The 23,931-nt window shown below is 47.6% G+C and overlaps 4 protein-coding genes across 4 annotated transcripts; 2 read left to right on the top strand and 2 right to left on the bottom strand.

The window, feature by feature from the left end:
- Positions 1–141: 141 nt before the first annotated feature.
- Positions 142–825, top strand: RCC_06739 (uncharacterized protein; the record flags this gene model as incomplete). The annotated part of the gene is made up of 1 exon (XM_023772000.1): positions 142–825. The coding sequence occupies one exon, from the start codon at positions 142–144 to the stop codon at positions 823–825; it is 684 nt and encodes a 227-aa protein (XP_023627768.1).
- Positions 826–1,126: 301 nt separating this feature from the next.
- Positions 1,127–2,224, bottom strand: RCC_06738 (related to aspartate/tyrosine/aromatic aminotransferase; the record flags this gene model as incomplete). The annotated part of the gene is made up of 1 exon (XM_023771999.1): positions 1,127–2,224. One exon carries the CDS (start codon positions 2,222–2,224, stop codon positions 1,127–1,129), a length of 1,098 nt encoding a protein of 365 aa, XP_023627767.1.
- Positions 2,225–2,628: 404 nt separating this feature from the next.
- RCC_06737 (related to benzoate 4-monooxygenase cytochrome P450) lies at positions 2,629–4,176 on the bottom strand (the record flags this gene model as incomplete). Its single annotated transcript, XM_023771998.1, has 1 exon — positions 2,629–4,176. One exon carries the CDS (start codon positions 4,174–4,176, stop codon positions 2,629–2,631), a length of 1,548 nt encoding a protein of 515 aa, XP_023627766.1.
- A 1,500-nt stretch (positions 4,177–5,676) lies between these two features.
- Positions 5,677–10,947, top strand: RCC_12189 (uncharacterized protein; the record flags this gene model as incomplete). Its single annotated transcript, XM_023771997.1, has 1 exon — positions 5,677–10,947. The coding sequence occupies one exon, from the start codon at positions 5,677–5,679 to the stop codon at positions 10,945–10,947; it is 5,271 nt and encodes a 1,756-aa protein (XP_023627765.1).
- Between the last annotated feature and the right edge of the window lie 12,984 nt (positions 10,948–23,931).

Below are 23,931 nucleotides of genomic sequence, written 5' to 3'. Positions count from 1 at the left end.
TCTCATAAGGTCTGTAGAGTTGAAGAAGCCGTAGCCGAACAGCACATTAATCCGCAGCCATTTTGCAATACAGCACCATCTCTCATAATAACGCCCAATTCCCGTGCCGTCAACTTTTTACACAGACAATCATCTTCAATCATGTCGTCGTTTACGCAGGCCCTCGTGGTCTCTGACCCGGCATTCTTCCAGCGCGCCACGCAGTCGCCGTTTTTGCGCCGTGCTGCTCAGGGCACGCTCTCGAAAGAGGTGCTCGGAAAATGGCTCGCCAACGACCGTCTCTACGTCCACGGCTATCTTCGCGCCGCCGGCCGGCTGCTCAGCTTCCTGTCGCTGCCACAGGTGGTCCCCGCTGTGCTGGTCGAGCTGCAAGCGGACTCCGAGTCGAAACTCCTGGCGTGGACGATTGATGATCTGATCAACATCCAGCAGGAGGAGCGCTTCATCGTCGAGACGGCCGGGCAGTACGGCATCAACGTGAACCTGCCGGCGGATGAGCACGGACGGGTGCCTGCATCGGTAAAAATGCCTGGTCTTTGTCGGTTTGAGGCCTTGTTCGATGGACTGCAGGCGGGCGATAGGGATCTGCTGCCGTGGCTCGAGAGTGCGGTGGTGTTTTACGGGACGGAAAAGTTGTTTCTGGAAGCGTGGACGTGGATGAAATCGCAGCAGGTCGACGACACGGAAGTAGCGGACGATGAGGATGGCGGGGCGGTGCGGCGGCATTTCATGGCCAACTGGTCGAGCCCCGACTTTGTGGACTTTGTCGAGCGACTGGCCAACATCATCGACGCTGCGGTACAGACGCAGGCGGAAGATGTGTAGGAGGCGCTGCTGCAGCGCGGCTTGGTCAAGTGGCGAGAGATCCTCGCTGCGGAGGAGGCATTTTGGCCGGTGATGGACGATGGGAAAAAATAATGAACCGACCGCCGTGCACATATTGGCTTACACTCCGAGCACAAGTGTACTGTTGGTTCCCTCTTCGCATCCTCTCTTCCCGTAAGCTATACTTTCTCGTAGCTGCATAAGACATCATTGCCCATGTCATCCACCATCTGCTGAGCCAATTGAAGTGTTGTTAGCCAGCTCAGGACGAGCGCCTTTCACCACCGTGATTGATGCATCATCATTCCCTCAGCGCCATTGCAATCTTGTCCAATCCCAGCTCTAATTCTTGCCACGTCGGCCATCCGTAACCCATCCTGAAGAAAGTATCGTCCCTTTCGAACCAGGTGCCACGTCCTATGTACACCCCGTGCTTCTCCAGGAGATGCTTGTAGAATGTGTTCATCCCGCTCGCCGGCTCCGCCTTGACCTTGATGAAGCACATGGCGCCCGCCTCCGGTCGGACCCAATCGACAATGTCGCTGTGTTCCTCCACCCAGCTGGCGACACGATCCTTACGTCGGCGCATATCGGCGATGATGGTGGGGAGGAGCTCGTCCCGCCGAGACAGGATCTGCTCGGCGACGAGCTCGTCAAGTACGCTCCCGCTGATCATGATCTGCTCTTTGGCGGCCAGGAATCTCTCTTGGAGGGCGGTATTGGTCGTCGTGAGCCAGCCTACGCGGAGCCCCGGCACACCATAGGTTTTGGACATGGACGAAACGGTGATGACGTGGTCGCCGAGGCAAGCTCCCGCAGGCATCTTGTCCGCGCCGTGGTTGAGATCTGCGTAGGTCTCGTCGATGAGGAGGTAGCATGCGCTTTTCTTGGCCAGCGCAGCAAGCGACTGCAGCTCGGCGACGGTACACATGGTGCCTGTCGGGTTATTGGGGGAACATATGCTGATGAGCTTGGTGAAACCAGGACGGATCGCCGCGGACACCCGGTCGATATCCAAGCGGAATTGCGAGTCAAAGTCGAGGTCTATGAAGGTAATGTCGCAGCCGATGGATTGGGGTATTGCTAGATTGGTCGCGTAGTTGGGGCGAGTGACGGCGAGGTGGTCCCCGGGGCCGAGAAGAGCTGTTTTGACGATGAACAGCGACATGGAAGCACCCGCTGTGACGAGGACATCATCGGCGGTGATGGGATCACCATAACCACGGGCAATGATGGAGCGGATCTTGTGGCTTCCCTTGTGCTCCGTGTATGTGAGGACGGAGCTCGATTGGATGCTGATGTTTAGAGAGTCCAGAGTCTGGTCGGAGACGGCACTCTCAGACAGATTGTACTTGATCACAATGCCGACTTCTTCAGGAGCCTCTTTCTCTATGAGCATCCGTTGATAATCCATTGATCAAACCTCTGAGAAAAGAGGGCAAAGTATTGCGAAAGCCGTGTCGTGTATAGGTACAAATGGGCAGTACAAACGTGAGAGTTGGAGGTGGGAGGCGGAGGAGAAGCAGGTGAACCTAGAGACGGCAAGATTAGACGGAAGCTGGTCTGGTTGCAATTGGGATAGATTAGGTCCCAGTGGATCCACAGGCCTCGCCATGCAGGACACGCTACGTTCTATTGAGCAGCTCAGCGGGGGTAAGGTCGAGAAAGACAGCGAGCGCCCCGCATATAATAACGTGGTTGAGAAACACTGGATGGACTGGCTGCTCAATTCCAGCCGCCAAAATAAAATAAAAAAAAGACAAGAGCTTCTGAGGACAGATGGCTCCACAGAGTACAATTCAGTCAGTTCTGAGCCCTTTCGAATCGAACCATGCATTGCAGAGCCCGAGGCACAGCATCATGGGTGCTGCACTGCTTCATTGAGGCAGGATTCGTCGACAAGGTGCCAAAACTCTCCAACTCGAGATACAAAGATGCAATGAGCATCTTCAGTTCCAATGTAGCCAACGCCTTTCCCAGGCAAACCCTTCCACCGTACCCAAACGGAATCAGATAGGCGTCGCGCAGCTTCCACGCCTCTTTGTCCTCCCCAAGCCATCGCTCCGGAGCGAAGCACTCGGGCTCTGGAAATACGTCTTTATTGTGGTGCAGAGCCGTGACAGAGTTTGCAACAATGGTACCTTCATGAACATACACCCCGGAGAAGTTGTGACCCCCTGAGGGGACAACCCGCTCGGATCGGCCGCTGGACGCCGGGTGGAGGCGGTATGCCTCCCGCAAGCAAGCTTCCAATGATGGAGCCTGACTGTCGACATCAGAAAAGGCAAGGCTCCCGTTTTGTTGCTTGGGGATCGAAATCAACTCTGTCCGGATCTTCCTCTGCCATGCTGGGGCCTCTGTCAGCCTCCATATGAGATACGTGGCAGTCACCGCAACTGTAGCCTCCGCAGCGTTGATGTTGTCGAGGATCTCGGCGGCCACATACTGCGGATCGATCTCGATCTTGTCTACGTGATGCTCTTCCGTCCTCAGAATGTGCCGAATGAGGGAATGTGATTGGAACGTAAGGGGATCGTTTAGCGCTGTGAAAAACCGCTCTCTGCACCAGGCTTCCAACCGTTCATGCGCCAAGAGATAACTGAATCGAGAACTCAGCGCCTCGAGGAACTTGGAGAGCAAAAGGTAGACGTTGGGATACCTGAAACGAAAGGGACCGAAGAATTGTTGGTATTTCAGATCCCTGAGGATGTCACGTTCCACGCAAGCTTGCCCAACGGACTGGGTTCCGTGGTTTGGTCCCAGGGCCAAGAAGGTAATGTTGTCGAGCGCGTACCAGTTTGTCAAGCTGTAGACATCGATCTCCTGGCCCAGTCGAATCTGATCCAGAACAGCCAAGGAGTTAGATTTGACGTGCTGTTCGATCTCGGGTAGTTTGTAGATGGCGGGGGACTGATAGAAAGTGGACGTATATTTGCGCTTTGTGCGGTGCTCCTCGTAAGCTTTCGTCGCAAACACAGACCGCATATTGAACCCCTTGAAGTGATCAAAGTAGTTGCTCTTGGCCCATCGCTGTGTCGCTCCGTACGTGTCCTTGGTGCCTTGCAAGCTCGCTATCGAAACCTGGTTGGGTGCAATGCAGACGATTGGGCCGTACTTTTGATGCCACTTATGGATTTGGTCGTTCCGGCAGAAAGATAGGTCGTAGAAGCTCAGGGGGATATTCGAGATCTTGCAATACCATGGACCAGGGACAAGACATAGCGGCCCATGTAGTAGAGGACGCACGAACCATGTATAGATGACTGCGATACCGAGGGCGAGACTGACGAGTGCCAAAGTCCGTAGATCGAGCAGATAACTCTGTAATGGAGCTACAGCTGAGGCGAGCATTTGTCCAGCTAGGTATGTGCCAGAAGATAGATTGACTTCTTGTTGTTGGTGATGTGGGCTCTTTGCCTATGGACTGTCCTTTGGCTGTAAGTGCCAGATGCTCAACCATGACAGTCATGACTCATCCACACGCTGGATATATAGATCTAAAAAAAGGGAGACCGGAAGCTACAAGTCTTCCGACACATTTCATTATTCCATTCATCTCTAACGCAATTCTTCTGACCACAACCGCAGCGCTGTCATCTTGAATAGTCTCCTGCGGCTGCACTAGGGTTACGTGCTGTGGCCTTACCGGCTCGATTTCCTCTACAAATGCCCGCCGCACCTACTCAAAGCCACATGCGCGATGTAGGGGGTGAGATTGAGGAGTATGAAGTTAGACGAGCCGTGTCACATCTTCGGTCACAAGAAAAACGGAAAAGCGGCTGGCGGAAGTCAACACGGCTGAGATTAGTGAGCCTATCTGCCTCTCGTTAGCATGGGTTTAGTAGATTCAGGCTGTACAACTAGAAATGTGAAACTATTGGATTCACGAAGAAGATAGGTCCCATTCGTCCGGTGCGAGTGCATTCATCGCCCAAGCCTCTCGACTGGCAATATCGCCGGTCAGGCGAATCACCTCATATTTGTAACACGCGTAGTGATGGGGCGAATAAATCTACTCGAGTGGATGTACATCCGTGCCAAGAACTATTTTAGCTACATATGCAACTTCCTAGGGTCCGGCGGGGCGTAGTTTAGCTACATATGCAACTTCGGAGCGGTCGAGATAGATCCATCCGAAATCCGGAGTAGTGTCGTGTACATTCATTCCACCCGCGTCTTGGAGGCAAGTCGAGACCTCCGCTGTCTTTCCTATTGGGGGGGGGGACATGAGGTTATGCACCTCGGAGGTCATGAACTCCTACCACGTCATCTACTCGAGACACTATCCCATTTTGGCCGAAGTCGGTATACAACGAGATTGGTCGAAATTTTGACAAGTAGAGGGACACCTAAGCGAAGGTACTTGCTTTTGCCGCTAATCTTCGTTTAGACATTACAAGCTACCTATGGGGTGACATGGCTTTTGCTACATGCTTTTGCCAAGGCAAGACTCTACTAGCCTTCATTTAGACATTGCAAGACTACCTATTGAGGGCGACATGGCCCCACTACTACCGTACTTTTACTTTTCACCGCCAAATACATCCATCGCCGTATGCCGAATTATTTTTGGTTCAGTGTGGTAAAGTTCTGACAAACCTTCATTCTACGAAATGACGCAGACCAACGACGGCCAGGATTTCAAGTCGCATTCTCACGGTCCGCAAAGCTAAGCAAGAGATAACGACAGTCTCCTTGCATTGCAAGCCTTGCGTCTGCCATTGATCGTGCCGCAAACAAACTGCCAGTAGGGCTCTGCCGGTAGAGTTTTTCGGAAGAACAGATACGTATACAGGCCAAAATCCGGGGATTTGGGGCCATTGTGTCGTCGAGCTGGGCGATATTCCGAATATGCCAGTCAGTAAAAATTCTGTCGAGGATGCCGCCAATGTGGTTCACCGTTCAGACTCCTCCCAGGGGCCACAGAGCAGAGCGAAAGCCGCCGAACGCATACTGGCCGAGCTACGCGACAAATTGCCCGCCTATATGATTCCCAGTGTGATCGTAGTGCTGGACCAAATGCCACTGAACAGACATGGCAAGATTGATCGTCATAGACTCTGTGATGAGAAAGTCGACAGACAAATGACATGCAGGGACACAAAGAGGCAGCCGTCAACACAAGCACAACTGATTTTGCAACGAACATGGAGCCAGGTACTTCATCTCCAGGTTGCCGCCATTGGGCTGGAGGACAATTTCTTTGAGCTCGGTGGAGACTCCCTCAGCGCGATGCAAATTGTGTGTAACGTCGGCAAGATGGGATTCAGCCTGACGGTGGACGATATTTTCCGCAACCCATTGCTACAGCATCTAGCTAGCTGCTGTAAAGCAAAGTCACTCGACTGCGAGTTGGACACCATTCCACCCTTTTCCCTCTTGGGCAATGACGTTCACGTTCCGTCCCTGCTCGAGGAAGTGTCAGCGCAATGCAGCTCCCATCCTAGCGCTATTCAAGACATCTATCCGTGCACAATGCTTCAGGAAGGCCTTTTATCGCTAACATYCAAACGACCCGAGGATTACATCTTACAGTACACGCYGGAATTATCTGCCGACATCTGTCTCTTCAAGCTCCAAAAGGCATGGGAAGTGACAGTCCAAGCCACGGACATTTTACGGACAAGGGTTGTGCACCACGCTCGTCTCGGCTTTGTGCAGGTTGTCTTGGACGAAGCAATCCAATGGGTTGACGTCTCCACTGGCTTGAACGAGCATCTCCGCTTGGACAGGACACGACCGATGGAAATTGGCCAGCCACTGACCAGGTTTGCTCTCGTCAAGGATGACGGCGGAGTTCCGAGGTGGTTGGTGTGGACAATCCATCATGCGCTGTATGATGGATGGTCACTCCCTCTCATCTTGAAATCGGTCGAGCAAGCATATTGTGGCGAGGGACTTCCGCCTCGGCAACAGTTCAAAGCTTTCATCAAATATGTCAGAGAACAAGACGATGAAGCGGTCATGGAATATTGGCGACGTTCCTTGAGCGGTTGCTCGGAAAGCTCAATGTTTCCGACTCTCCGCGCCGACATGGAGCAGCCAGTGACGGACAGTGTCCTGGAGCGGCGGATCCCCCGATCGCGGAAATGGACGTCCCAGTGTCTCGGAGTCACCATGTCGAACATGATCCGAGCCGCATGGGCATTGGTAACCAGCAGCATGACCGACTCGAGCGACGTCGTGTTCGGCTGCGTTGTGTCGGGCAGGACTGCGCCTGTTGACCGCATCGACGACATAATCGCACCGACAATCGCAACAGTCCCGATCAGTATCAAGTTGCCCAAGGGCCAGACCACCGTTTGGGAATATCTGCAACAAGTGCAGAAGCAATCGATGGAAATGATGCCTTTCGAGCAGGCTGGGTTGCAGCGTATCGCTCGGATCAATTCTGATGGGCGTCGGGCCTGCATGTTCCAGACCTTGCTAGTGATCCAGCCGGAGAAAAGGGAAGAGGAAGAGGACTCCGAGCAGCGGCATTCGGTCGGGAGGTGGAAAGACTCCCAAAAGGAGTTTGGGGGCACGTATATCTTGGAGATTGAGGTGCAGATCGAAGCACACAGTATTGTCGTGTCAACTCACTTTGACAGCGAGTTGCTCGAGCAGTGGACTGTTTCGAAGCTGATGGAGCGGCTCGGGGCCGTGCTACACCAACTGGAAGACGCGAAGCCCCATCAGCTGTTGACAGAAGTCAGCTTGGTCACGCAAGGTGATCTGACTGAGATATGGGCAAGAAACGGCGCTGTGCCAACTGCGGTTGAGTGCTGTATTGATGAATTGGTCGAGGAGCGGACACGGAGTCAACCCGGGGCTATAGCCGCCTGCGCTTGGGACGGGCAGCTGACGTACGGCGAACTAGACCGGCTGGCAGCCAGGCTCGCCACTCATCTCAGCAGCTTCGATGGTATCGGCATGTTCATCCCATTATGCTTCGAGAAGTCGATGTGGACAACGGTGGCAATCCTTGGTGTCATCAAACTGGGCAAGGCTTTTGTTTTGTTGGACCCGTCCCTTCCCCGACAACGGCTCCAAGCAATATGCAAACAAATCCAGGCGAGCATGATCCTCTCGTCAAGCTCTTGCAAGGCACTTGGCTCGAGACTGGCACCACAAGTGGTTGCTGTCAGTCCTGCATTCTTCAAAGATGAATGCAGCGATGCTGAACGCAATACAATGACCGCAAACGTCAGAAGCCCGCAGGCCATTCTCTACGTGACTTTTACGTCTGGTACGACGGGCGTGCCGAAAGGGGTGGTGATAAGTCACCAAAATGTCGCCTCGGCCATTCGTTACCAGTTGGAACACTTTGGTTTCACGCCAAAGTCAAGAGTATATGACTTCTCGTCGTATAGCTTCGATGCATCCATTTACACCACTCTGATAACACTTGCTGCGGGCGGCTGTTTATGTGTCCCAAGTGAATCGGATCGGAAGGAGAACTTGAGACAGAGTATCGTCTCCTTGCACGCCAACGTAATTGATCTTACGCCTTCTGTTGCCCAGCTGCTCCTTCCGGAGGATGTTCCCGACGTGCAGACAGTAATCCTGTCTGGTGAAGCTATACCAGTCCAAGCTATTAAACCTTGGTGGGACAAGGTTCGACGAGTTATTAATGTCTATGGTCCATCCGAATGTACCGCGACGAGTACGATGAACAAAAATGCGTCGTGTCCAGAACAGGCCACTCGGATAGGGATCGGTATCGGGCTAGTAACCTGGATTGTAGATCCTAGCAATTATAATCTTTTGACTCCGACAGGATGCGTAGGCGAGCTGCTACTTGAAGGACCGCTCGTTGGCTTAGGCTACCTGGACGACCCGAAGAGGACCGCTACAGCCTTTATCGAGGACCCATCTTGGTTGCTTCGAGGCGGACCGGGAGGTGCACCAGGTCGCCGTGGGCGACTTTATCGGACAGGCGACCTTGTTCGGTACAGCAACGAAGACGGCAACCTCAGCTTTGTTGGGAGAAAAGACACACAGGTGAAGATCCGCGGTCAACGAGTAGAGCTTGGTGAGGTTGAGCACCGCCTGAGAGAATACTTTCCAGAAGCGACCGGTGTTGTCGCGGAACTCATCAATCTGAATAGCAAGAGTGGCGGGCTCGCACTGGCAGCATTTGTTCATGAAGACAGCAAGGGCGACAGTACTGCACAGGGCAACCCAGAAGGTACTTTGCAAGCCAAAGAGTTCCTCCTCCCTGACTCGGTCCGAGATATGATGGCTTTTTCCCTGCCGACTTACATGATCCCAACCCTTTTCTTCACCATGAGAACACTGCCTCTGACGGTTGCCGGTAAGACAGACCGCAAGCGATTACGTGAAATCGGCGCGGCACTCGCCGCTCAAGAGGGTCGGGAGACGGGAATAAGTAACGGGACTAGTGGCGACACCACGCTCGCTGGCAACAGCAATGGATGTATTTTGGAGACTGAACAGCCAGCCCATGCATTGGCCAAATGGGTTTTCTCGGCGAAGGGGCAGTATTCAGGTCGGGAAGACTTGCGGGCCGACCTCACAACCGCGAGCTTCCCCGATGCCCTTTTGCATTCATGCAGCCTTGACTCGATCAACATGATGTCCTTGGTGTACTTTATCCAACAGCAGTTCCAAGTCAAGGTAGGTATCCCACTATTGATGGATAGGACCACGAGCATACGGCGTTTGGCTAGAGCGATATGCGATTTACGGGCTACCGCTACGTCAGTCGAACAGCCTGAAGCGCTATGCAGACCTATGATAGCCCCGGTTGACCTCCTTGCCGAGATAGATGGCCATTCCTCCAGGATCGTGGCTGAGCAACAAGCAGCGACTCTCCAGGCAGAGTCGTCCTCCAGTGTGCGCGAAAGTGACGATGAGCGAGAGCACAACTCGGATAAGCTGGTGTCTGTCTTTCTGACGGGCGGCAACGGTTTCCTCGGCACACAAATCTTACGCCAGCTCATCGAGGACAGTCGTGTGGCTAGGGTCATTGCCCTCGTGCGCGGCAAGACGGATGAGGAAGCCAGTAGACGCACCATTGATGCTGCAGTGAAAGCTCTTTGGTGGACCGGGTCGCACCAGTCGAAGCTTTGCGTCTGGGCAGGCGACCTCGGAATGCCGCAGCTTGGACTCGACTCATCTCGTTGGACAGCGCTTTTCGACGGTGCTACAGTTGATGTGGTGATTCATTGCGGCGCAACAGTGCATTGGGGGATGAGCTACCAGGCCTTGGAAGCTGTCAATGTCAGTTCCACGATGGAGCTGCTCCGTCTCGCCATTGCCGTGCCCGGTATGGCTTTTGTCTACGTAACCGGCGGCCGAGAAGCCACAGGGGATGAGGAGCAGGAGCAGGAGCAGGATGTGGTGGAAGAGTTGTCTACCTCGGATGCTCTGGGCTACAGCCAGACAAAGTTTGTGGCCGAGGCTGTGGTCAAAAGGGCGGCGGCTCTGTCTAGCTCGTGGATGAACACTCGGCGCATCTCAGTAGTAAGTCCCGGATGCGTGATTGGGACGCCAGCAGAAGGCGTTGCGAATGCCGATGACTACATATGGCGGCTCGTGGCAGCTAGCATCAGCATTGGCATGTACAACGCCGATGAGGCCGACACATGGATTCCCCTAACGGATGCCGCAACCACGGCGCGGATCATCATTCGAAATGCGCTGTCGCTCCATTCACAGCCAATCGTGACGCAGGCCGCCGATGGGATGCTATGGAGCCGTTTCTGGACCATCCTGAGTGACATGGGCTACAGACTTCAACCTGCCACCAGAAAAGAGTGGACTGCTGCTGTACGTCAGGCCATCAACGCAACCAAGGAAGAGCACCCGCTGTGGCCACTGCAGTATATGCTGGAGGTCGAAGATACGCCACGGAAAGGAAAACACGGGAGCGGTGCCTGTCGGGAGGAGATGGATACACATAAGGGGCTGGAACTGGCCGTGGTAAAGAGCTTGGAGTTCCTTGGCAGAGAGGGATATCTGCCCTTGCCTGTACGTTTACCTGACTCTGCTGAGCATGTACCGCAAGTCTTGGAGGAGAGAAATCGCAGGCGGGGGGGAGCATTCTTCAGGTCCAGTTTTCGACACTGGAAAGCTGTTGTCCAGCCTGCTGACGAAAGTGACAAGGACATCTATTAGCAAAGCACGAAATTGAAAACCAATTTCATCAACACATTCCCAAAGTAAACCTAACCTAACCTCTCAACGATGACCGCGCTGTATCCATTCGCCTCGCTCTACCTCAAGGACGATGAGAAGCTTAGCGACGACGACAAGGACAAGTTGAGGAGGATGTTTGCTTAGTCTTGGGATACGAAGTCGGGAATAAGGTACTTTGCCTCTCACTGATCAAGGACGAGGAGTACCAGCTAACTCTTGCTCCTCTGGTTCCGAGGGTGAGGGTGAGGAGGACTCTGGAAAAATCTAAAAGAGAGTTCTCACGTGGAATCGTCGCTCAACTGGAGCTTGGAAGGTTGCACGTTCATCGACGATAGTGCAAGGAATCAGTGACCTTCACCACAGTGTGTAGGAAGTTTTTTCGTTCACGGACCGTGATACTAAAATCAGGGGTTTCTGGCCTGGGACCATACCTCTCGGCTTGTGGGCATAGTCAAGCCATTTCATTGAGCACTGTTTTTTTCTGCACAAGGCACGGTGACCAACATGAGACCTTGATCCATTCATTCGCATCTCCTGTACATGTCTCCTCATAGTAACACACGGACTATGCGATGACATTCTTTGACGACATTCTGCGATAACATCCTACAATGAGGGATGTGTTTTCGCAGAAGCTATGTTTCAGCGAGCGAGGGATGTTGTGTAGCCCGTGAGCCAGTGGTGGCCATAGTGCTCCATCTGGCGTTGCTTAACAAAATCGTGCACATTTGAGCAGAGAACATCAATCATTTCTTAAGCCTTCATTCTTTATTGATACGATGCCGTCCATGTTCAGAATGGCCGCGTTTGAGACGAGGTCACTATCAAGACATCATGTGTCGCTAATGATGCTTACTACGATGCTTTCACCTAGTTTTCTCCTTGGGAGACCTACGCAGCAAAAGCCAAAAAGCCAAAATTACTACAATGCTATTACGTAGTAATTACTTTACGAGGGACCTACGCAGCAAAAGCCAAAAAGCCAAAAAGAGAAATTGTACATTTAACATTTGGGATTCCCTAGTAATCACCCACCTAAGTACTAATTAAACGATTATATAGTTTAATAGGCTAGAGCGGATAGGATAGCTTGCTTTCTACCCTCTACGTCCCGATAAAAATCAGAGCGAGATTATTATTAAAGGGCCCGCCCGCACGTAACTCGATACTACTATAGCTAGTGCCGACGTATAGCGGACCTTAGGGTGTCCGAAGTCCGATATACTAGCACTAGATTCTACTTTCCGACTTCCCTCTAGCGGTTACCCGATAGTCTACGCTCTACGTATTACTATATAGTATCGAGAGGGCTCCCCCTCGCTAGTCTACTAAGCTCGTTATATCCTATTACTAAGCGATAGCGATGCCGGTACCTAGGCGTAGCACATTTAGTAAGCGTATAGACGTTAGTACTTAGCCGCTAAATCTTCTAACTATATCGTCTCCTCTCGCTACCTACCGTCTATTTGTTCGATCTCTTAGTCTCCTATTACTAAAGCACTCCGCATTATCTTATTAGTAAGCCTACTACTACTATAGATAATGCCCTAGAAGAAATTCGAGCATTAGCTAATATATCTAGCGACTTCTARCTAATAACGTAGGACACCTCTAAGTAGTACTACCTTAACGCTATAGCTAGGACATCGCGCGACTAGGTGGCCTTCTATAAGTTCCTCGGGCGTAAAGTCGACGTCGAAAGACCGTTCCTAAGCGCACTAAGCGAAGGTGAATTTATAGCATTTCTCTAGTAGCTACTCGCGACTAAAGCTAGCATAATTAGCGTAAAGCTTAGTACGGTTACCCTTAAGAAATAGTTCGGCTTACTCGTACGTCTTATCTACGAACGTAGCAACTTTAGGGTATCGGCGAAGACTATTAAGAAAATTAATAGAGTAATTTAAATTAGGCTTGTTTAAAAAGGCGCTTCGTAGAAGGTCCGTAATCGCCTAGTCGTAGGCCTAGCTATAGTGTTCGATATGCTCTATTTCCTATAGGCTTTAGACGAGAAGGAGCTCGAGCATCCGCGAATTAGGCTATAGCTATTAGTATTAATGCTAATCTTGTTCTACCTTAGAATCCGGCCGGGCGAGCTTCTCGAGAGCTCTACGTACGTCGGCTCTAACGAAGGGATATTATATAAAGATCTAACGGTGTACGTTATTAATCGAAAGGGCGAGCGTCGCGTAGCGGTTTTATTTAAGATTAGAAATTAGAAATTTCGCCGAGAGCAAGAGAAATACGAGTAAGATACGGCTATTATATATAGGCACGACCGAGTCTAATTATAAGCAGCTTAGAGCTGCCCCTTCTAGAGGACAAGAGAGAACCGCACCTCTACCCTATTATCTAGACGTTAGCACTCGCGATTACCGATAATGCTCTCTAAGGGATTCGAACCTTAGCTAACTTTAAGCGAATTAATCCGCTAGTTAATACTAACTTTATAATTAGCATCCGACCGGAAATAGTAGAGGTTCCCCTTCTCCGTAGTCTATAGCGTAATAGAGCAATATCGCCTATAAGAATTATACTTGCCTACTATATTAGTACACTAATAACGGACCTAGGAGAGCGGGCAGGTTACGAGGATCGTTTTACTCCGTATGCTCTACGCCGGGGGTATAGCAATATACTAAACAGTAAGTCCTAAAAGAGGGTCTAATGTTAAGAGCGGGCTAATAGGCCTATAGAAACTATTACCTCCGCTGTTCGTAGACAACGTATAGGTTATACAAGCGATAACACCTTCTAACACTACCTGTCTTCCGTATCTAGTGTCGATATATAGGCGATAATATACGAGCGTCCGCCGGACGAAGAGATAATAGAGTTCTTAACTTCGATGTCTAAGCGATTAGATTTATAGACTCCGCGCCCGCTCGGCTTACGCTTTACGGATATATCTAAGGGCCGGCGGCATCGAGCGTAGTACCTAGAGGAAAAAAAAATGTACTTAGAGGCTAGATAATGCCTCCTATTATAGGCAAAACCAGTTCCTAAGGCTACAGATTTAATCCTAGAGCCCTAGTCGTAACGTCCACCTTCTAGCCGAGCCTTCCGGGCCTATACTCGGCATAATGTTGCGCGAGCTAACGTTATATAGCTATTCTATTATCCCGTAGAGGGTAGAGCTAAGCTCGAGGACGTGCTTAAGCCTCTAATCTCGATAGCCGCGCCTAAACGGATTAAATAGCACTACCTATACGCTAGCTACACCGAATTCGAAGGGAAAATTACGTGTTCGCTATATAGCTAGTAGCTAACGGAGTAAGTGCTTATTATTTCTCTATACATGTTTTTAACTAACCCTAATAGTTCCTAACATAAAGACGTTCGCTCTAGTAACCTCTACTTTCTTAGGTGTTATCTCGCTAAGGAAGCTACTAAGCAGTACGAAAAGCTACAAGGTGATCTTATAGATAACGAGCCGAGCTGTCGTTAGGTCGCATATAAAAGACCTGCGCTATCCGGCCGCTCGCGGGAATTACGGGCGAATTATCTCGCCTACTATATCCGTTTATTACGAAACAGCTATAGGTGGGATATTTATAACGCCGAGTTCGTTAACGTAAGCCTACTAAAGAAACACCTTCTAGACGACTATAAGCTGCTACTTCCTAATACTTAGCTACCTCGAGTAGAGTACTGCTTTAAGTACCGTGTATATTATTACTCTAAACTAGATTAGAACGAGCATTACCGCGGCTACCTAGAAGCTCTCGATCATTTCTACGGGTAGGTCGGCTAGAGAGCCGTAGTTATCGTAGCCGCGCTATGCCTATTCTATCTCGGAGACGAGACTAAAACACTAGCGAAGAGATACTATTAATTTCCGCGCTTTTCTAAGCTTTATAAGCACATATCTAAGCATCTCGAAAAGGTGAAACTTTAGCCCGTAGTGTGCCCCTACCCTCTCTATAGTAAGGAGACACTATCTCCTACTAACTTCTCGAAGTATGCTAATATCTATTATAGGATTACTACCTATAAGACTAATTAGCCCGGCTTATCCTAAGTAATAGCATCGGTGTCCGATAACGAGTCGAGCGACGATTCTATAAGAAGCGATAGCCCGACTATTTTAAGAATAGTACCGAGGAAGGCGTATACGCGAAGTAATGCCTATATTCTATCTAACCGTAATAAGGGCAACCTTGTTAAAGCTGCCTAGGATGCTAAAGATAGCGATAGCTACCTAGATACCGGCGAGGATAGTTACGAACTCGTTTCTAGAATCTCGTTATTTGGCGTAAACACCCCCGAGCGTATAATCGAGCTACGGTAGATAATAGTTACCGACGTATCTCTTAGCAACTTATTAGCATACGCGGCGAACTTTTCGGATTGCGATTCCGAAGCTAGGTCGACCTTCGCCTATATAGGTCTAGACGTAGAAGAGGAGCTACTATATAGTAGTCCTATAATTCGAGAAAATCACTAGGTACGCATTAGCGTCGAGCGCCCCGTAGGAAGACGGTCTTCCTATAGGAAGCTACCTCTAAGGAAATCGGGATAGCGACGATCGACTATAATCTGCCCTCGGTTAGGGTGTATTCGCAAATTTTATAAGCATGCGAGTCTTAATAGCTATGTAAAGAAGGATTATATGTTATAGACGCCGTTTAAAGGCTGCGAATCGTTATAGTTCCGCATAGTTATACTTAGCTAGAGCCTGTTAACACATATCTTATACTAATAACAATTTATAAGTCCCGAGTTTATTAATATTTAGCTTCTATTTTTTCCCTCCCACATTCTTCCCTTATACTAAGTTCTCCCTTAAAATTTGTGTAACGTCCTGCATATGCTCGATTCCTTATGCTACTTCGATAGAACCTATCGCGAGAGATTTCCCTTTGCCGAATTTACTACCCGCCTTCCTACCTACGATAAACACGAACGAACTCGAGTGCATTCCTTCGTACACTACTCTTCCCCTACGATCGGCGCCCGAGCGTCGACGTCTCGGATAACTCCTCATTATTAGAAATAATAACTAAACACTCTAGACCCTTAGTAGGTCTGGATTTGTGCTATTGTTTAGTTCCGTAGTTAAGGTGATTCTATAGATGTATTATTTGTCCGAGGCACCGGGCGAGGTACCTACGTGTAAGTCGTGTGAATGTATCTAGTGTGCTGGGTGGAAATTACCGATTTAAGATGTCGGGTGGTAGTCCCTAGATGGACCTACTTTTACCGGTATGTTAGGTTCCTCGCATATTGTTCTCGTGCGGTGTGTCTTACTTTAAGACGGACTATTATTTAGGAGGTGTAAATCCGAGGGAATGTGGTATAATGTACTATAAGTGTTTCTTAAATAGAGGGGAATCTATGCGGGATAGTCGCTATGTGCGAAGCTGCTCTAGGTAGTTATGCAGTTATGTCGACGTTATGTTGTTTTTTAGATAAGAGATCGCTAGTATAGGAAGTTTCTTCTATGTAGCTTTCTAGGTTACTCTTACTACGAGAGTGCTATAAAAGTATTGCTTAGATTTAACTAGGATGCTCATTAAGAGAAGGAGACGGTTAAATAGTAAGTCCAACGAAGTTTGAATAGCGTGAATTGAATTGTAATAAGTCTATATCTTATTAAAAACAACTAGATTACTTCCGAGCTGTCGGGTTCTAGTTGTTATACTTAACAACTTGCCGAGCGTACCCTTACAATCCTATAACTGCTAGTAGTACTAAGTAGGGAATGTATGCTATGTAGAACACTACTATCTACTAGTATGTAGTAAACTCTAATCGTACTTTCTCCGTAAAGTAAAGGGTAAATAGAAGAGCGACAGTAGTAGCAAAGAAGAACTATTCCGCTATTAGGTATCGAAAGAAAATCAGTCGGACGAAGTCCGAAACGTTGTAGGTTTAGCCCGTAATAAGGAAGCTTAGGAGTAGGCATATATACATCGTAACTAGATAGTAGCTGATTTTTCGCACGAATAGAAGATAGAGGACGCCGAATCGTTTATCGACTCCGCGCTTGCTAGTTAGTAGGTTGTTTTAGAGTAGTGGCATGTGTTTAATAGAGGCTTGTGTCTAACCCTAAGTCCACCGTAGACGTTGCTTCTAGAATGCTCTAAAGTTATTTAGTGCTATCTTAAAGGAAGTAACATTCGTATCGTAAACAGCTTTCTTACCGGGATCGTAGGCTCGAAGAGTAGAGTCGATGTCTTTAGTAAGCATTAATCCGTCTATCTTATGTTCGCGAAGGAGGGGAGCTTTCTAGTATCCGTTACTACTATAGAAGAGACCGAATCCGAACATACGACTTCTACCGGGGTATAAGATAGCGTAGATGCGGTCGAACTCGATAGAGATGATCTTTACGTAAAAGCTCTCCTTAGTATTGTAGAAAATGCATCGGCCTTAAACAATATCGACGGTCTAATCGGCTAGGAAGCGTTTAGCTACCTATCGTGGGTTATGTAGATAACGATAGTAATCGGCGTCTAAAATCCTAATTACGTCCGCGTTAGACTTTAGACCGAAGAAGTAGTTAAGATTGTCTACCTTAGACTTAGAGCCAGGCACCTTAATAATACGAAGATTCTTGTATTGCTCTAGTAATATAGCTAGCTCRCTTTCTAGAGGCTCGATTTCTTTTAGGGTATTACAAACTAGGTTAATGTTCAACTTCTCCTTTAGATAGACTAGTTCTTCGTAGGCATATAGAACCTAATTCCGAATAATGTCCTTTTCGTTAGGAAGATATATAACAATAATAATGTCGATAATGGGCAGGTCCTTAGCCTTTCCGTTAAGGTCGCTAGGGAATTGCTTATAAGCTTCGACTATTATTATAGCCTTTCGAGCATCTCGTACCGGGGTTAGTCTAAGGAAGGACTCTATAACACAGGTAGCCGCGATATAGAAGTTTATTGCTATAAAGAAGAAGTAGAAGACTTTAATCGTTCCTTCGTTACACATAACGAACACCGTAGTTATAACGATAAAGTAGGACACAACTAAGGCGAAAGGCGTCTAGTCTAGGATCTAGTCTAAAAGAAATGTATGTATAGACTATCGTATAAGGAAGACCAAGGTATGTTTTAATTACTATAAATTGCCTAGGGAACGCACATTCTCTTTCTAATTATAAATCGATGCTAAAGCTCGACTATCCTTAACTAGTGCTCGGGGACTCGTCCCGAATGCGCGTACTACTATAGACTCGGCTATAGATTCCGATATAATGTATTACTACTAGAAATGACCAAGATGTAGTAATTATAACACAATATTACGACTTAAGTACGAGGCCTAAAGCACGTCGGAAATATGCTCGACATTCTAGTTTACTAGACCGACCGATAGGGAGGCTACGGAGACCCTTATACGTTTACGACTAGGAGATTACTAAACGGATATTGTTAATACAATGTAAGCACGACATTCCTCCCTACTAGCCGTAGTAGTAATAGTAAATGTATAAAGGTTAGTAATGGGGATTACGCTAGCGTAAGTAAGACGAGGGGAATTATATAGTAACAGCTTCTCCTTTGTTCGCGCGCTATGTATAGTTATAATAAGAAGCGTAGAGTCGTATAACTCTAGGTGGCGACGATAGCCGTGCTTACGTACGTCTAATTCCCTCCTCTAATTCCCTAACCTCCTTTATAGCAATTGAGATACGATTTAATAACTAGTTAGTAGCCTAGTCTCCTAGAGTCTTCTAGTCGCTTCTCGTTTTCGGCTCGAACTCCTTCTAAGTAGTAGTTATAGTGTCTTCATTATTAGAGATGTCCTCTACTTGTACGTAAGCTTTAGCGACAACGCTTAGCTAATCCATCCTAATTCGACTTATATAGGGCAGGTAGGCTCTCTAATTACTCGGTTCGTGTAGTCGTCGTTTAGAAATATTGTCGCGACATATAACGTGGCTTAGGCCTACGTCTTAGCCGTACGGCTATCTTCCCGAGGCCAAATACGGCTCGCGAGGTTCGATTAATTAATTAATTAATTCTTCTTCTTCTTCTTTTTATTTACCCTAACCCCTCCCTATCGGGATATGTAGGATACAACTACTACGTCCTATCTAAGGTTTATACACCTCGCTATACGATTTTATATACGATCTTATTACCTCGTAGGGGCCTATGCTGTTTTATTTAACGCTAACGCCATCGCCGCCGTCCGTAATTCGAATCTTTGTGTTCTCTCCGTAAACTCGATAACCGCTTCTAAAACCTCTATGTTTACGTATCCCGCTTTCGACTTACTAAGTGCGTCCGGAGTACGCCCGCCGAGCATCGATAAGATGCTATTAAATGCCTCGCTAATCTTTTCCCGTATGTGCTACCTCGCTACGGTAAGCTTCGGATAGTCTACTATTATATATACGACCGTTTCTACTACTCTATATATATATCGGTTATCTTCGCGAAAGCGTCGGCTTAGCCCGTAAGTCGCCTATACGGTATTAGCGGTAAACTACTACGGCTATACTAGGAAGTAGGGCTTAGCTAACGGCCGGCCCGTTCTCGACCTTACTAAATCGAGATAGCCCTATTTCGCCTAATGTCGACCTTAGTAAGTAAAGACTAGCCGTCCTCTATAACCTTACTCTACTCTATCGACTACCGTCTATCTATACGGCGAGCCCTATAGTAGAATTAAACGAGGGAAAGGCGAAAATACGCCGATCGGGCGCGAAGGGGGATCGTATATAAGGTGTATTTTCGCCGCCCGAGCGGCTACATCTCGCCTAGCGCGAGTTACGGACCGCGCTCTTACCGAGGTCGGCCGCGCCTCGAAGCGAGCTCTACGTTAACCGGCCCTTACGTACCCTCGTACGATTATAACTACCTCTTCTCCCGTACGTCGAGCGTAGAGGGAGTCCTACTACTATCGTATAGGCTATAAAGGCGGTAGGGCGTCTCTTATAGTACGTCCGGAGGCTCCCTACTACTAGACTTACTATACCGCTCCGCGACACTCGCTCCGTCCCCTTCGGCGCCTCTCTCCCTTTCCGTAGACCCGTATATAGCCGCACTAGTTCTACGGTAATAGTAGCGATAGATCGTCTCTCTAGTTATAGCATTCCTACTACTGCCTCGGATATAGAAGCGGACGCCGTAATTATATATTAATAGGCAAGATCTACGAATGGAATCTCTTAAGATACGCATTTTACGTCCGGTACTTCGCCTACAATCCTGTTAAGTTTAGTATGCCGGGATGACTACGTTCTAGGTTATAAGTCGGGACGACAAGATTAAGCATCTATCTTCGATACGGCTAAGCCTAGGCAGTGCTTTATAACAATCCGCGTAAAAGTACATTCCTATTCCCTTCCGAACCCTACTATTCGAAAAATCCGTAGACATACATTAACGCTAATTAGAGTCGCGTATTCCGCTTTAGCGGGAAATTTGTTAGAGTAGTAAAGGTTTATAAAATACTTCCTATCTTAGTTAATTAAGTTGTACTCTCGAACTATGCGCATTTCGCTTACGGCGCATTAAAATTGGTTAGGCATATTTTTTTAGGTGTGCGCTTGTTCTTATCGCCTATTAGAGTCCGCAATTACTACATCCAAGGTGGCATTTTAATTCCTTTGTATAGTGCTTTATTATCTCCCCTTAAGCACTATAGTCTAACGTAAAAGGGCCCGAGTAACACATAGTAGTCAAATTTTAGGGGCTTACGAGGAAGGAATGTCTAATACATGTTATTTTACGAGCGCGATCTCTTTTACTTATAAGGAAAAGCAGGCCCCCTAAAAAGACTAGCTTAAGAGGTGCGTATAACCTACGTTAAGAAGAGCAGAGAACATTAATATAGCGAACGACCGTAATTCGCGCGAAGGATATATATCTAGAGCGGCTTCTTTATAGTCGTTAGTGTTCGTGTAGATAGTGCCTATACTATAGCGTCGGATCTTCTAGCCTTACGACATAAGTACGCTTTACTATAGTGCTTATTACGCTTTGCCTTATAGCCGCACTTACGTCCACGCTCTAACGAGCGACGGTATTCTAAATTAGCCGAGCCTACCTCTTTAGCCTACTCTTAAGTCGCTACTTTCCTTTGTTCTATACGCCGAGGCTCTCGCTAAGTTCTATTCTAGCTAGTATACGAGCGTGTAATCGCTCGAGCGGCGCGTCTGATTTCACAGCTTCTTATAACCTTTAGAGACGAATATAGCGTACTATAATTAGACTGAATTCCAAAAATCGTAATCCTCGCTATATTAGTGTTTTTTTTTCCCTAACGTTAAACATATAGGCCCTTAAAAATCTCGGAGAGACCCGACTAGCTTACGTTATGCTTTAAAATCGACTTAAACTTTACCATCGCCCTTAGCAATTAACTTACTAAACGACAACTCGTTACTAACCGCGCTAGAAGACGGTAACGTCGTGGCCTCCTTACGCGTATACTTCTCCTTCGACCCTATAGAAAGATAGCTAAAACAATCTAGAGCGTTAGGCTTAGATAATTTAGAGCTTAACGACTTCTCGGACACTAGGCGTAGCGTTAGAACGCTACGGCGCTTTAAGGAAGGAGAAAAAATTCTAACTATTCTACATAGCGTTCTTTATATAGTGAAACAAGTATATACTAATCCTATGCTCGGGCTAGCCCTTCTTTCGGCGCGGCCGCCCTTGTCTATCGATAATACCTTAGCTACGTACATTCTCTTTATCCGGTCGCGTAGCTCGGGATATAATAGCCTCCGAAGCTATATAGTAGTATTACCTCCGAGCTATACTTCGAGCATCTTCTTTATAGAGGCGGATCTAGAACTTTGTATAGGAACTTCGCTCTATACTACTACGAAGCACTTGGATCGACAGATTAAGGACGATTATAGGGAATTAGCATCGCGACTGTTTATACGACATTAAGGATTGTTCCCACGCGATAAGTTTACTATCGATAATGTAAATATACAGCATAGGGAAGATGCTACTAACCGCACACTAATATTTATTTCCATTTTTTTAGTATAAGTAGGTAATCTATACCGTGTAGAGTCGCGCGATAGATTTCAAGCTATATAACGGAGATTCAACCCGACTACTAGCGCCCTTTATAGATATGTTAAATTACTCTTCCGGTATTACGTAGTACTATACCTACGATCCTATGTCTAGAAACCTCTCTATTCTTGCCGGAAAATCTTACGAACCTAGAGATTAGGTACGTCTATATGCTTTTCTAATGCTGCTAATTAGTGCGCTTACCTAGAAGTATTCTTCTAGGTTTTTATTAATTACGGACCTGTTCTAAACAATCGTCTTTTACGACTCTATAGCTTTGTCGTGCCCGATAATCCTAACGACAGCTATAACCTCGTCCTCGCGACGTATCCTATAGCGCCATTTTTTAAGCAAAAGCGCAAACTTTAGGTAATAGCTAGGCTCGATTCTGCCTCTACCGTCTCTCTAACCCTTACCGAGCCGCTACTAAGTAGCGTTCTTCGATACCTCCGTATTTAACGATTACACGAATCCGATCTTGCTATTATAGTGCCTTATTACAGCGATATCGCACTTAAGAAAATCAGCGATTCGAACGAAGTGGAAGTTCTAGAATTCTTAGTTAAATTAATCTCTACTCTTCCTAACGGATTTATACTTTAGCTAGAAAAGCTAGAAGAGTAACTCGCGGAGGGTTTCTATACTCTAGGGGGAAACGCATAGTTAGTAGCGCACGTTAGTCTAGGTAAACAGCGGGTGTTAAGATTAACGAGAAAGATAGCGGTAGCCTCGTTAGCGGCGGCCGAGAGAGGGAATAGAGATTAGAGGGGCTTGTTGTTAATACCGGCCCGGTGTACGAAGTGTAATAAGGTCCTCTCGTAGTCGATGCGGTATAGAAGGTGTAATAAGGTTATATACTACGGGCGGGCTTACTAGGTCGCCCACTCTAAAGAGCACAAGGCGAATTATCGAGCTACGGTAGCTAGGAGTAGTTCTAGGGAGACGTTGTAAAACGTTAATTACTAGTAGTAAGAAGTTCTTAACGTAGTTGCTTGKCCTCTAGGTTTATTTTCTGCTTTATTACTATTTGTTCTTTCTCTTCGTTACTAAGTGTCTTTAGCCCTTACTATAGTAGCTTMCCTTTTATAAAGTATGCTATTATATAACCTAAGGATTCGGGGTCATCTATTAGAGACTATACTAGATAGAATGTCTAGAAGATGCTAACGGAATCTAGGAGTAAGCATACCTTGTCCCTTATATGCTACGACGCTAGTAAATCTCGTTCTACCGATCGGAGGAGGCTAATGCAATTACGGTCGTACTAGCACTCGTCGTAGTATATTTATGTACGAGCCCAAGTCTAGTAACGTATATCTTACTACCGTTAGACCTAGTCCCCTTAGATAAGAGCTGCTCGTTATACCGTAAGAGGCGAGGTTTATATTTAATACGGCACATATTACACCTAAGTAGCAATACGGGAGATGCGGCACTAAACTATAAGCCCTCTAGCTTTCGAGGACAACTAGGGTAGTGTTGTAAAGTAGTAAGAGATATAGTACCGTACCGGTCGACGCGATTTGAAGGTAGATGTTATTATAGAAGTAGAGGCTCTAATAGTCGGTTTAACACCGGGTATATAGCGGATAGCGACAACGATTCAACTATCTTAATTATAGTCTAATCGTAAGGTACTAACTAGCTCCGGCAACCGCTTAGAAGAGCTTACGAGGCGATAGCTATACACCAACTTTCGCTATAAGAACAACGATATAAGCTGCTTTATCTCTAGCATTAATAAGCCTACTAACCGCTTCCCCTTATACGGAACTATCCTTACCGTATAGGCCTCTAGTATTGCTAACAACTAGCTTACTACTAAGAATCTAGGACCTATACTATACCGAGAACTTGTTAACCGGAAAGTAATAGAGTTACGGCCGATAAGGGTAATATTAGCATAGCTCGCTAGAAGATAAAGGGTAGCGCGTTATAGCAGGACCTTATATATATCTATACTACCGGTACT

This window comes from Ramularia collo-cygni, assembly GCF_900074925.1.
Source record: "Ramularia collo-cygni strain URUG2 genome assembly, contig: RCC_scaffold10, whole genome shotgun sequence".
Taxonomy (NCBI): domain Eukaryota; kingdom Fungi; phylum Ascomycota; class Dothideomycetes; order Mycosphaerellales; family Mycosphaerellaceae; genus Ramularia; species Ramularia collo-cygni.
The sequence above is the reverse complement of the archived record's forward strand: the minus strand, read 5'-3'. Positions and strand labels throughout refer to the sequence as shown.